The following is a 14263-nucleotide window of genomic DNA, read 5'->3' as shown; positions in this document are numbered from 1 at the left end:
ATCACTTCTTTAGGTGTATAAATGTTGAATAACTATTGTGTACACCTGAAACTAATATAATATTGTATGTTAGCTATGTTTTAATAAAACTCTTTTTTAAAAAACACCCACATATTTTGTCTGGTCAAATATTTGTTTATTAATTAGTAATATCTAGTTTATTGTATATTTATAAAATTAATATAAATGTTTATTAATATTGATTATTGCTGATTGATCATAAAAAATTACTATTATCATTATGATTTACCAATTAATAATTCACATAACTCATCCACTACATCATTTCTCTCTTTTTACCAGTCAAAAGCCATTTGCTGATAATACAAATATTAAATATGTTTATATTTTATATTACATACATGTATAATTTTTAAACATTATTTAATAAATTTTATAACTGTAGAATGGAGAATGCACAGGAAATTGACCAATACATTGAAAAATTGAAAAGTCCCTTTGAGAAAAAGGGTATTTTCTAACACATGGAAATTCTGTGAGTCATTGCTGTGGGGATTCCCAGGTCATATATATATATATAACTAATGCCCCCTGACACTTGTGACTTTAAGTCAGCTGAGTCCTGTTTGATCTTATTCTTAAGTATTTTTAAGGAAGGAGATGAAACATTACTATATCTAACTAACCTGCCAAAAAAGCATATTTTGATGTCTAACCGAATATCCTTCTAATATTCAAATTCATTTCTTCTAATGTAGGCTACAATATAATACAAAAGTCCCCAAATATTTAGAACAATAGAATTAAACCTGCTATTGAGTCTCTAAGTTTCAGAAGCTGTGTTATGATGTAAACAGTGGGCTGAGTTTCAAAGTAGTCAAACCACATGAGGCTGTTCAACTGAGGTAGAGCTGTCAGGTGTAGTCAGCACTTTGATAAAAAGAATATAAATCCACAAATCTAGAATATTCAAGAGCTGCAGATGAAGAAGGAAGAAAAAAACATGAAAAATGAAAAAAATTCACATTGCTAAATTATAAATACATATACTATGTGCCCCGCTCTGTGCTAAGTCCTGTGAAGATTTGGAGTCTGTCTCCTTTCCATTTAACAATTGTGTGGTAGTAAAGATCAAAAGTGCGAGCGATTGGAAGTGCAGAGGTAGGCCCCAGAAGTGTCAAGAAAACATTTAGGGATGAGTTAGGCCTGGCAGAAAGCAGAGAAATTTTACCCATCAAAATGGTCAGCCTATTTCTGCTGATACTTACCATTTCATCATTTCCCCATTTTGTTGTTGTCTGGAGTGAGGAGACTGATTTGCTGCCCAGTAAACACTTTCATCCTCCTTATGCAAGAAAGGAAGTTCTGACTCGAACACCCAGCCACAGAGCAAGTTAATATTCTTGTGTGCTAGGGTTGAACTTCCTAAACTACAGATAAAGCATTCATTCTTCCAGATTCATTTTCCTTGAATCTTACCAACAAAACATTCAGAAACAGAGGAAAGACACAGAGAGAGACAGCAAGAAAAAGTGAAAGAGAAAAAGAATGAATTCATCCAAGTCATCAGCATCACAATGCATGGGTAAAATTTGCATTTCTCCTTTTTCTTTCATAGATTTTTTTGCGGGAAGGGGAAGAGGCAATAAATATGTTGAAAGACAGGAAAATAGAAAAGCATGCAGTAAACTAAAAGAGAGTCAGAGATCGAAAGACAGAGAACGAAAAGAAGAAAACAAAAGAATGGTTAGAAGACTATGTTATACTGGAAAGATTGCTGGACTTGCGTTCATGGAGAGCTACGAGACTGCTGTCTCTACCCTCTCTATAATTCACTGTGTCCCATTGGGCAAGTCACTTCACTTCTCTGGAACTCACTTTCCTTGTCTGTAAAATGTGTATGAAGAAGGAGGAGGAGAGGAACTACTAGATGATTGTCAATGTTTTATCTGGTTGATTTACAAAGGTTTTGGAAAATGAAGCACTCAAATGAGAAGAGCAGGAAAGAGAAAAACAGAGGGTGAGAAAGAGAAAGGGAATGAAGGGGAAAATGTGGGAGATTTAGAAAGGAAAAATTGCACACCTGTCCAACATCATGAGTCGGTCTCAGAATTAGTAATGGATTACTCCAGTGGTTCTAAAAATTTGGTCCCCAGACTAGCATCATCAGCGGCTCCTGGTGTTATGGATACCAGGACCGGAAAGAACCAAAGCAGCACTCAGAGAGTTAGGAAGGTCAGCTTTATTACGCCGGTGGGCTCAGTGGGATCTCTCTCAAATACTGAGCCCCTAGCAAGGTTTTGAGCAGGTTTTTATGGGTTAGGGATTTCCTTGAGTCAGGGAAGGGGTAGGTGTCGTCTGGTGATTGGCTCGGGGTGTGGCTTGGAGGGAGTTATGCGGAGGTGAGCTGGGGCTTAGGCTGGGGATTTCTCTCTTCGCTCAGGCCACCATTTTAGGTCAGTTCCACGTGGCAGGGAACCATTTTATGTCAGTTTCCCCACCATGTACCCCCTATTGATGATCGTAAGTGGTAACAACTTAGAGATCATCATATTGGCTAAGAGGACGATAACCCCGTAGGGCAAGGATCTGAGCTGTAGCCCAACGGGTGATGGAGGTCTCTATGAAATGTATGACAGCGTTAACTATGCATGGCCCGATGGTAGCAAGGAGGAGGATGCAATGAGACCAGCAAAGGCTAGAAATAGTAGGAGTCCAATGACAGCGAAAACGGAGGCCGGGCAGACGCCGCCGAGGCTCATCCGGGCTGTTTCTTGAGGGTCAGACGGTGTGATGGGCTTGGTCAGGTTGGGTGATCCAGGCGTCGTCCTCCGGCTGGGCTCTTTTAACCCGAGAGTGATGGATCCATGCCTGAAACTTTAAGAGAGGTGGGAGTAACAAGTATGATAGTGTGAGGGCCTGTCCACTGGGGTCGGAGTGACTCGCGCTTACAGTCTTTGACCCAGACTTGATCTCCCGGGGTGAAGGGGTGTACCGGGGCCCCGAGAGAAATGGGGGCCCTTTCCAGAATGTAAGCACGTACATCTGTGAGGACCTTGCCTAGCACGGCCATCTGGTTTTGGAGGCTGGAGTACCCCAGCTAGCGAATGTCACCAGGGAGGCTGGTCAGCAGGGGAGGGGGCCTCCCCAACATAATTTTGACAGGAGAGAGTCCAGATTTGCCAGGGTGTGGTGCTCCTGAAGGACGGCTAGTGGTAGGAGGTCCACCCACCCTAGGGAGGTCTCCTGGTGGAATTTAGCTAATGTTTCCTTGAGGGTATGGGTCATACATTCAACTTTCCCTGAGCTTTGTGGTCGGTATGCTGTATGGAGTCTCCAGTTGATGCCCGTGGCTCTGGTTACCGTCTGGAGGAGTTCTGCTATGAAAGCTGGCCCATTGTCACTGTGGATAGAAAGTGGAATCCCGTAGCGGGGAATAATCTCCCTGAGGAGGACCTTGGCTACTTCGCAGCTCTTCTCAGTCCGAGTGGGGAAGGCTTCGACTCACCCGGAGTAGGTACAGACCAGGACCAGCAAGTACTTAGTACCGTTGCAGTTTGTCATGTCAGTGAAGTCGACTTCAAGGTCCTCAAAAGGTGCGGTACCTGAATCCCAGGGATGGGGCTAGGGCCAGACTTTGGATTGTTCTTTGCACAAGTGAGGCAGCATTCTCCAATGGACTTGCAAAGAGCTGATAGATGACTAATGTAGAAGTTTTTGGCTAGGAGGTCTTCAAGAGCAGTTTTCCCTAAGTGGGTTAACTTGTGATATTCAGCGGTTACTTGAGGACCTAGCAGGGCTGGGATGAAGAGTCTTCCATCGGGCAGTTGCCACCACCCTGTGGCAATCTGGTGGCCCCTTCTGGCTTTGCCCACCTGAGTTCTTCTGTGTACCACGGGAGGGACGTGGTGGTAGTGTCAGTGACCAAGAGTAGTTCACTAGGGCTTCCCATCGCCGCTGATTTGGCCGTGGTGTCGGCGACCTGTTCCCGACTGCTGAGGGCTCGTTGCCTTTCTGGTGGCCCCGACAATGGAAAACCGCAACCTGCTAGGGAAGCCAAATGCCTTGTAGGAGCTTAAGGATTTCTTGTTTATTTTTAATAGTTTTTCCCTCCGCGGTCAGAAGGCCTCTTTCTTTGTATATAGCCCCATGGATATGGATGGTTGCAAAGGCATACCGAGAGTTGGTGTAGATGTTGATTTTCCGGCCCTCGGATAGAGTAAGGGCTCTTATTAGTGCCCATAGTTCTGCCCGTTGGGCTGATCATCCCGATGGAAGTGCCCCTTCCTCGAGTACCTCATCTGTGGTAGTTACAGCATACCCTCCGTGACGTTTTCCATCCATCAGGAAGCTGCTGCCGTCAGTATACAGAGTAAGGTCCGGGTTAGGCTGTGGGCTGTCCCAGAGGTCGGGTCGGGTGGCATAGACCTTGTTGATAACTTCTATACAGTCATGTTCTGGATCCCCTTCCCTGGTTGGCAGGAAAGTGGCTAGGTTCAGGGTGCTCCCAGTTTCTAATGAGATCCAAGGGTTTTCCAGGAGTAACCCTTGATACTGAGTCAGCTGTTCATTCGACAGCCATCAGGGTCCTTGACTGTTCATTAAGGTGGTGACAGAGTCGGGTACTTTAACTGTGAGTCTTTGGCCTAAGGTGAGCTTATCTGCCTCTTTGATGCGAATCACAGTAGCTGCTAAGGCCCGCAGGCATGGCAGCCAACCCGCTGCTACCGGGTCTAGTTTCTTTGAGAGGTAGGCGATGGGATGGAGCCATGGTCCAACTGTTTGGGCCAGTAGTCCTAAGGCTACTTTGTCTCTTTCATGGACGAATAAGCGGAATGGCCTCTCAGCATCAGGTAATCCGAGGGCTGGGGCCTGTCCAAGTGAGCTCTTGAGCTTCTGGAAGGCGTGTTCTTGATCTTCTGCCCATAGCATGGGGGCCTTTTCTTGACCAGTTAGAGCCTCATATAGGGGCCGGGCTATTGCCGAAAAGCCAAGAATCCAGATCTGGCAGAAGCCGGCAGCCCCGAGGAACTCACGGAGCGCTCTCCTGTTGGTGGGCCAAGGGAGGGAGGTGATGACTCTTCCGCTCGGTGCTGAGGGCCCGCTGTCCTTTGGAGATGACAAAGCCCAAGTATTGTACTTGTTTTCTGCAGAGCTGGGCTTTCTTCCAGGAGACTCTATACCCCGTCTCAGCTAAGTGGGAAAGGAGTGCCCGCGTTGCTGTTTGGCACTCGGTTTCGGTGGCACAGGCTAAGAGCAGATCATCCACATATTGCAGTAGAATGCAGTGGTATTCTTCTCGAGGGAAGGTGGCTAAATTTGAGGCTAGCACTTCCCCAAAGAGGGTTGGGGAGTTTTTGAAGTCCTGTGGGAGCTGAGTCCATATCTGCTGGAGCTGCCGGCCGGTATCAGGATCATTCCATTCGAAGGCGAGCAGTGATTGGCTCTGGGGTGCCAACCAAATGCAGAAGAATGCATCTTTCAGGTCCAGGCAGGTGAACCATCCAGACTCCGGGGGCAGCTGACTGAGGAGGGTATATGGATTTGGGATGATGGGGTGTAGGGAGACTGTGGCTTGGTTTACCGCTCTTAAATCTTGTACTGGCCGGTATTCTCCATTGGACTTCCTTACCGGCAGGAGGGGCATATTCCATGGTGACTGGCACTCTATGAGTATCCCTGATGCTCTGAGACGGGCGAGGTGTTTTTGAATCCCTGCCCAAGCTTCCGTGGAGATGGGGTATTGGCGTAGCCGTTGGGGTTGAGCTCTGGGTCTCAGTTCCACCAAAACTGGGGCCTTATGTTTTGCTAGCCCAGGCGGTTATCTTCAGCCCAAACCTCCAGGATATCAGCCCTGTAGGCTTCTGGGTTTTGTTCTACACTGCTGGTCCCGTAGAGCCTCTATTCTTCCCTCAGGGTGGTGATAGACAGAATAAGTCCCTCTGATGGGGGCTGCAGTGACATCGTGGCTTGGTCTGATGGTTCAAAGGAGATTTGGGCCCCTAACTTAGTAAGGAGGTTATGTCCCAGGAGCGGGATTGGGCAGTCTGGTAAATAGAGGAACTCGTGCGACACGGTGTGGCCTCCTAATTTACAAGTCTGAGCCTGGCAAAACGGTTAGCTCTTAGCTTGATCCCCGGTGGCTCCCATTATGGTGACTCTGCAGTCCCCGAGCGGTGCCACCGGCGTGGTGACTACCAAGTGTTCTGCTCCAGTATCTACCATAAAAGTCACTGTTTGGCCCCCTACATCTAAGTCAACCATGGGCTCATGGGGGCTGAGTTTGAACAAGCCTGGTCCTCTTCAGTCTGACTTGATTCCCGCTAATCCTATGAAGTCGGGCTCCGGGCTGGTTGGGTTGGGACCACTGGGAGCCTGAGGCTTTCCTTTCCGACGGTGGGGGCACTCATTTTTCCAATGGCGCAGTTGTTTACAATACGCGCATTAGTCTTCTTTTAGCGGGGCACGAGGACGGGGGCCTGCCTGCCGGCGGGGAGGCCCTTTCCTTCCGGGTCCATCACCTCCTTGTTGGAGAGCAGCCATGAGGAGGGTTACTTTCTCCCTCATCCTTTTATCAGCCTTTTATTTAGCTACAACCTCACGATTCTGATAGACCTTGTTAGCCACCTCCAAGAGCTGGGCAATATTCATTCCTGTGAACCCTCGAATTTCTTGAGTTTTCGGCAGATATCAGAAGCTGCCTGAGCAACAAAGGTGGTGTTTATCATCCTCTGATTCTTGGGGGCTTCTGGATCAAACGGGATGTAGACACGGAACGAACGCCTCACAGAGATGTTCATAGAAGTCGCCAGGAGTTTCCTCCCCATTTTGGGTTACATCAGCTGTTTTGGACATATTGCTTGGTTTTCGGGCTCCTGCCCATAACCCTTGTAGGAGAGCATCTTGGTATCAGAGGAGTGCGCCTCTCCCTACTTCAGTGTTAAAGTCCCAATTAGACCATGCATCCGGAGCAGCCTCGGTCGCCCAGGTGGCAGCATCCAGGACTCCTTCGGGGGCCACTTCTTCTAGCCACTGCCTTGCCCCCTGTGTGATCCGCCGGCATTCTTCGGTGTTGAAGAGCATTTGGAGGAGCTGCTGACAGTCCTCCCAGGTGGGGCAATGAGTGTGGAAGATAGATTCCATAAGATCTATCATGGCTTGCGGTTTCTCCGAGTAATCTGGGGTATGATGTTTCCAATTCAACAGGTCAGTGGTGGAAAAGGGCTGGTAGTTGATGACGGGGCTTCCTGGCTGGAGGGTCCCATCATCTCCAACTTGGTCTGGCCCTCTGGTCTCCCGGAGGAGCAGCTGAAGTGGAGGCAGGTCCTTGGACCAAAGTCGACTAGCAGGTCCCGGTGAGGGTTGGTGTGTAGGATCAGGGGTTCCCTGGGGAGGGCTTGGGAGGTCGGGTGTCGCGGTGGGGGCCGGACGGAGGCAGAGTGTCTGGAAGTGGTGGGGCCACACCAGCCATTGGCTGTGGTGCTGTGTAGGGAGGTGGTGGCGGCTCTTTGTCAGGGTCTCCCTGGAAAATGGCCTTAGCCATGTCTTTCTGGGCGTGGCCTCATGGGTTCTATGCAACGAGGACCCTGGACTGTCCCTTACTATTGGAGCTGAACCGTACCCAAGGAGGAAGGGTTTCGGCTATTTCCAACCATGAGCCAATGTAAGGGAACTGGTCTGGATGTCCTGGGGTCCCAGTGACAACTATGTAGACTTGGCGAATAGTGGGGAGGTCAAGAGTGCCTTCTGAGGGCCATCCCACGTCAAAACTTGACCACTCCAGTTCACATAAAGTATGGAGATGTCCGGGGGTCATTTTGACCATGTAGTCTCCTCCGAAACCCTTCCTGAAATTCTTCAACATGCAGTCTAGAACCGTGGGCTTCCCGCAACTCCCTCCCATGATGTTCGGTGTTACACAGACAAGGCGCCCACCTGGCTGTGTCCCTCATGGGAACTTTGGGTATGTCTTGGCTAAGGTGTGCCCATATAAGCCCTGGGCTCGGTCGCACTCCGAGAGTGCGAATCACCATTATGCCGCACGACGCTACCATGGAATGCAGGTTGGGGCTCACTCGGGCTCCGTAGCCGACAGACCATAGATCCGCACAGAATCCCGTTGGTGACGAAGCACACGCATGTTCATTCAGAGAGAAAAGACGCCTTCCCCTAGAATGGCCCTAACTAGAGTCCAAAATGGGACTTAGTGGGAGGTGATCAGGCTCCCCTTCTGTCCTTAGGCAGGCCTAACTGGGTCCGGGCTCTGGGGTCATAGCATGTCCGATCTCCTGGTTGACTGTCCATCCTTTCTCTCTAATGGGATCCAGCAGGGAGTCACAAGCCGGAGGTGGCAGGAGGTCGCCGGTCCCGAGCCTGCCAAAATCAGCAGGGCACGCCTAGCCCTGTCTTGGCTCTCCCCCCACCCTACGGTCCCCTCTTGCCCAAACCAGTACCTCAAGGGGCCAGTGCAGTTGGGTTTCCTGGTCAGGGAACCAAGAATGTTATGGATACCAGGGCCGGAAAGAACCCAAGCAGCACTCAGAGAGTTAGGAAGGTCAGCTTTATTACACCAGTGGGCTCAGTGGGATCTTTCCCAAATACTGAGCGCCTAGCAAGGTTTTGAGCAGGTTTTTATGGGTTAGGGACTTCCTTGTGTCGGAGAAGGGGTAGGTGTCGTCTGGTGATTGGCTCAGGGTGTGGCTTGGAGGGGATTATGCGGAAGTGGGCTGGTGCTTAGGCTAGGGATTTCTCTCTTCGCTCAGGCCATCATTTTAGGTCAGTTCCCCCATCACTGGGAACTTATTTGTTCCATACCAGCTCTAACTGAATTCTTAACTCTGGGGGTGAGGCACCATAATCTGTCTTTTAATAAGCCCTCCAAATAATTCTGATACATGCTGAAGATTGAGAATTAATCAATATAGACAATAAAGTGGAAGGAAATAAGTAAGGTTAAATAAGAATTTTTTATACCTCTTTTGTATCTTGCTTAGGGAAGATTGACCATATTTGTGTCTTTCTACAGAGAGAGAATGCTTCTCTTCCCAAGTATTCTTATGGACCATTGCTGGAATTTTCATCCTACTACTCAGTGCCTGTTTTATCACCAGATGTGTTGGTGAGTTCTGAAGGTCAAATTTAATCTCCCTGGTGAATAATTAGGGTACATTCTTTCTTGCTGTCTGTGGATTCTCTTCTCCTACAAGGTATTTCTAGTCCACTCCCCCCCCTACCCCCTGCCCCCCATTTATCTCCAGGTTATTCCTCAAGCCAGAAATCCCAAATTAGTATACTAGTCCCAAATAGAACTATTACCAAATTTCATTGACCTCTGACACATTTTTCATGATAGACATTTTTCATCTCCATGACTCTTTGAGTCCTTCCCTTTGTACACTTATCATTAGTGTAAAGCTTTCTAGGAGATCCCAGCCAAAGACATAAATCACTTTTTGGAAGGAAGAGTAGAGAGGGTGAGACTTGGCATAAGAAAGAATGCAAACACATTTGTTTTATCTAAGTCTTTGGGCCTGAAATAAAATACATTCTTATTCATAAATCAGGAAAACCATGAAATGTGAATTCCTTCTTCCTTCTTTAAGTAAATCTCAGTGCTTCTCCATTTAGAAGGAAAAGTAAATAGCAAGAAAATAACATAATATTTGGCACTTTAGTTATAAATACAAAAATAATTTATTTTTTATCAAAAGAGTAATAAACATTAACTGTGCACCTTTCCTTACAGTGACGTATCACATCTTTCAACTCTGTGATGAAAATAAGTTCCAGCCACATGAAGATCTCATGGAATTCTCCTGCTACAATGATGGATCAGGTATAATAGTCCTCAAATTTGAACATCAAAATGTACACATCAACATTTTCTGGCTTCTAGATTGATTTGGGGATAAGTAAAGTAGTTGGAGTAGGTCCTGTTTTTCAAAAGCAAAATGTAAAATTTTGCCTGTACTGGAAGAGTATTATGAGGAGTTGGTTAAGAAGACAGGAATAGACCTTTGGAAATGCAATTAGCATTGAGGCAGGAAGTCTTGGGGACATTATAGTAAATTTTTAGAATAAATTTGAGGTATATGTCTGAACAGTAAATCTAGAAGTGCAAGGGTATCACCATGATACACTCTTTTTCCTGTTCACCACCTGCTTTCAAAATGAAGGAAAAAGTATATATAGACTCTGGGTGGTGAACACACAATATGGTATATAGATGATGCATTATAGAATTGTACACCTGAAACCTATGTAACTTTTGTCACCCCAATAAACTTTAATAAATTTTAATAAACTTATATATATAAGTTTAATAATATATATAAGTTTGATAAACTTATATTATATATATATATATATATATATATAATGGGGATTTGGAAAAACTTCAGAAATATACTTTCTATGCTCTTGCATATAGTCCTATTCTAAATCTTAGAAAAAAGACATATGATACTAGAAAATGACTTCCTTCTCTTGGCTATAATTTCCTCACCATTAAATTGAGAGAGATTGGACTATTTCTTTTTAATACACCTTTAAGTCTTAACTTCTATAGTTCTAAGAAATTTAACCCATCTGTAAATCCAGTTTGGAGAGTTTGTTGAGGGTACATCATTTGGACAACATGAGAGATGGTTGCTTAGATAAAATGCATAACTTTCTCTGACCTTGGCAGTCTGAAAATATATAATGGAGTCCCATAAAAGTAGCATAACTGAGATAGATTGTATATATGGTTGCATTTACTGGTATATCTAGAAAATAAAAATTGTGTCTCAAAAAGACAAGAAATTTGCTATTTGTGTTTATTGACATACGAATTACCTTAAGTCTTAGATAGTAAGATGGGGGTGGGGGTACAAACAAGGGATTCCAAGGCTTCTAATTGTAAATGATGGACTTCATGGGACCAGATGGAACTTTCTGTTTTCTTACTTAGTTCATGTGGGACTCTCATGGAAACTTATCTCCTCCTAGGTTCAGTCAAGAATTGCTGTCCATTGAACTGGGTACATTTTCAATCTAGCTGCTACTTCTTTTCTACTGACACCATGACCTGGGCAGCAAGTTTAAAAAACTGCTCAAACATGGGAGCTCATCTGGTGGTTATCAACACACTGGAGGAGCAGGTAATTGAAGTACAGTCTTCCCCAGTTTCAATGTAACATTCTTCACATGATCTATCCCTTTTTCCATACGTGTATACAGTGTTTGGACCACAGTTAATATGTTTTAAATGAATGTACTGAAATGCATGCTATTCCTACTATTCCTCTAAGTCAATACCTACTATAATTTATTTTCATTACTTGAAGAGCCTAAGAAAAAATACATTTCCATATTTAGTTCCTTCATTAGTAAGGCAATGAAAAAGAAGAGTTGGGAGTCCATTTTAGAATGACCATTATGTTTACCAACCTAGATGAAAGAAGGAAAGCAAATATTGTCCATTACTTTTAAGCTGTGATTAATAATATTTTGTGCTAATCTATATAGTAGATTTTGCGACAAATAACAGTAGATACTTGTAAACTTTGAATGAGTTATTGAGCTGTTGAAGGTTCTTTTTTGTTGGTTTAATTTTATGTTTTGTGTATTTTTACCACAATAAACAAAATCAGAAGATAATTCCCCCATGATTTCAGGGCTATTTATCTATCATTTTTAGTCCAGATCCTATATTATCTCTTTTAATAACAATTACCTTCAGCATGTGTTCAGAATTGAAATAGTTGATCAGTTGTTGTTTTTTCATTGTGTATCTTCCATAGGAATTCCTTTTCCATTCGAAACCTAGACAGAGAGAATTTTACATTGGACTGACAGACCAGATGGCTGAGGGTCAGTGGAAATGGGTAGATGGCACACCTTTCATGGAGTCTCTGAGGTAATTTCTTTCTTGTAGGAAAATTTAACATTACCCCAAATCCTAAAGTTAGACCATTGTTGAGGGGAGTTCTCAGAAGCTCCTTCAGCTCCATGACATATATTTAGGGTTATTGTTCGTGATATTAGATACAAGAAGAGAGAAAAGAGAAACATGTGGATCTACTGCTATCATTTCCTAAGACTATCTCAAGAATACAGGGCTAACAGTGAAAATTGAAAGAGGATTAGAACTGAAGTTTAATTCTTTGGAAATGCAGCAGAGGCAAAGAGTGGAATTCAGTCTTATGCCCCTATACTATAGTAAATGAGACAAAAATAGTGATTTGAGAAAGAAAGAAGATGCTTATGGTGTGAAAAAGGGAACCTCTTTGATAATGTCTCTTCTCCTTAATAATTTTTTACAGCATTAGAGCACAACATTTTGGAGTTTTCAAAGTTTTGATCTCATTCATGATTTCATCTAACCTAAGTTACACCTTTCTGAGATACATCGATATTATTAATCTTCACTGAGCTTTGGAGGAAACTAGAGGTCAGGGGGTATCAATCAGCTCTGAGAGTACAGTCCACATGCTTTGCTACTTTAAAAAGTTGCTTCACTACAACACTATTCAAGTGTGCACAGAAGTAAATACAAACTCTGTGTAGAATAAAGGGAAACAAACATGATATGAGATACGAATACAAAGGAAACAAATCCATCAAAACATCAGTCGTTCCCATAACTTCTCATTCTGGGTCTAATATATGAGGAAGTATGACAAAATAGAAAGGAAGAGAGATCCAGTTCAGCTTAACTACTCACAAACTCTATGACTTAGACAAATCGTTTAACTTTTCAGAGATTCCTTTTCTTCATCAATAAAATGGAGAATATAATATCTGCCTCACAAAATTGCTGTGAAGTTAAATAATGCAAAAGTAATTTGCCTAGTATATTAGGTCACTATCGCTTGTAGTTGGGATTTAAAATCTCCCATGTCCTTTCCTTTCAGCTTCTGGGATGTAGGGGAGCCCAACAACCTAGCTACAGTGGAGGACTGTGTCACCATAAGAGACTCTCCAAATCCGAGGAGAAATTGGAATGATATGACCTGTTTCTTCAGAATGTATCGTATTTGCGAAATTCCAGAAATATATGATATGAAGAATAATCTCTAAGAAGACACAACTTAAATGTATAAATGAGGAGGAAGAAGAGTGTGAACACAGCCACAACTCCAACATGAGAAAAGTGTGCATTGCACTTCTTAAGGACTTCATAAGTGTTTGCCACTTTGATATAAATAAAAATAAGTAGTTTTGAATGTTATAATTCATGATACCGATTGAAGTGTATTTTTCTTTCTACTAGTCTCAGGACTTCTCAGAATTTACCAAGCAATTCTTTAGCAAATGCTGTGAGAAAGAAGGAATTCTTCTTTTGGTACATTTTCTTCATTTTGTGAGTATTTATAAGAAAATACAGGGAGATAGAACAAGTGCAAAGTTGGACAAAGAAGAGGATTTTGGAAAGTGCCTTGAACAATTGCCTGAATTCAGGCTCTGTGTCAATTCCTCTTCTTTCTAGCTCTTGAAAAATGTATCTTCTCTTCTTGGTTTCATACTGTTTTACCGCCTGCCTAAGTATAGTTCTTCAATATGCTTTGTACAATGAGTAAGAAACTTTTTAAAGTCATGAAACTTATCCCCGTTCAAAAGACTGGTGTGGACTTTCTGGCCAAAGGCCTTTACTGCACCTCTTTATGGAAAGGACGTGCTAACCGTCAGGTCCAAACAGACTGTCATTCAGTCCACTCATCCCAGGAACTCCCTTTTCTCCATATCCTCTCCCACTGACTAATGGAATCTCACCTGAATTTGTGTCTATTACTCAGCCAGGGCCAGAGTGCAATCTCAAGCCAATCCATTTGTTGCATAATATTCTAACCATACAGATAAGGTTATTCAAAAATATGTATATAACATGGCAGCTTTTATAAACATGTTTCTTTCACACAGCACCATAAAGAGACCCTCAAATTTCATACATTGGAATTAATGTGTAATTATTAAGTGGGAAAATTCAACTGAACATATATTGGCTTTCTTTACAAATGTTTATTTCCTTTAGGCATAAGTGAAAATCTGTGGTTTTGAAATCAATACACCTTTAAGCCAAAAGTCATTCAAACTAAAAGTAACCCTATAAATATATTTTCAATTTTCTCATTCCCATTTTTCAAATCATAAACATGAATGAGAAAACATTGAAAGATATATGGAGATGTTTTTGATCATCATTGTTTCCATGTAGGTAGCTATAATTTGATTATTCTAAATTTTATTTTGATATTGAAGGACATATGAAAATATTAGTGTATATTATTTCACTATATATTTATAATTTAAGTTATACAAC

General features: G+C 43.3%; 1 protein-coding gene across 1 annotated transcript; it reads left to right on the top strand.

Moving 5' to 3' along the window:
* Nucleotides 1-1306: 1306 nt before the first annotated feature.
* On the top strand, nt 1307-13889 carry CLEC4E (C-type lectin domain family 4 member E). The gene is made up of 6 exons (XM_019754335.2): nt 1307-1546; nt 8987-9079; nt 9707-9796; nt 10951-11102; nt 11745-11860; nt 12858-13889. Exons 1-6 carry the CDS (start codon nt 1510-1512, stop codon nt 13021-13023), a joined length of 654 nt encoding a protein of 217 aa, XP_019609894.1. The 5' UTR covers nt 1307-1509; the 3' UTR covers nt 13024-13889.
* The last annotated feature ends 374 nt before the right edge of the window (nt 13890-14263 follow it).

The sequence above is a fragment of the Rhinolophus sinicus genome, linkage group LG02, assembly GCF_036562045.2.
Source record: "Rhinolophus sinicus isolate RSC01 linkage group LG02, ASM3656204v1, whole genome shotgun sequence".
Classification (NCBI taxonomy): Eukaryota; Metazoa; Chordata; class Mammalia; order Chiroptera; family Rhinolophidae; genus Rhinolophus; species Rhinolophus sinicus.
This window is presented reverse-complemented; position numbering and strand designations above follow the sequence as displayed.

Excerpts from the sequence above, each read along its gene's own strand:
- CLEC4E (XM_019754335.2), top strand. The coding sequence starts at position 1,510 with ATGAATTCATCCAAGTCATCAGCATCACAATGCATGG. Across the intron at positions 1,547-8,986 it reads ATCAGCATCACAATGCATGG|AGAGAGAATGCTTCTCTTCC; the intron begins GTAAAATTTGCA and ends GTCTTTCTACAG. Across the intron at positions 11,103-11,744 it reads TCAACACACTGGAGGAGCAG|GAATTCCTTTTCCATTCGAA; the intron begins GTAATTGAAGTA and ends TATCTTCCATAG.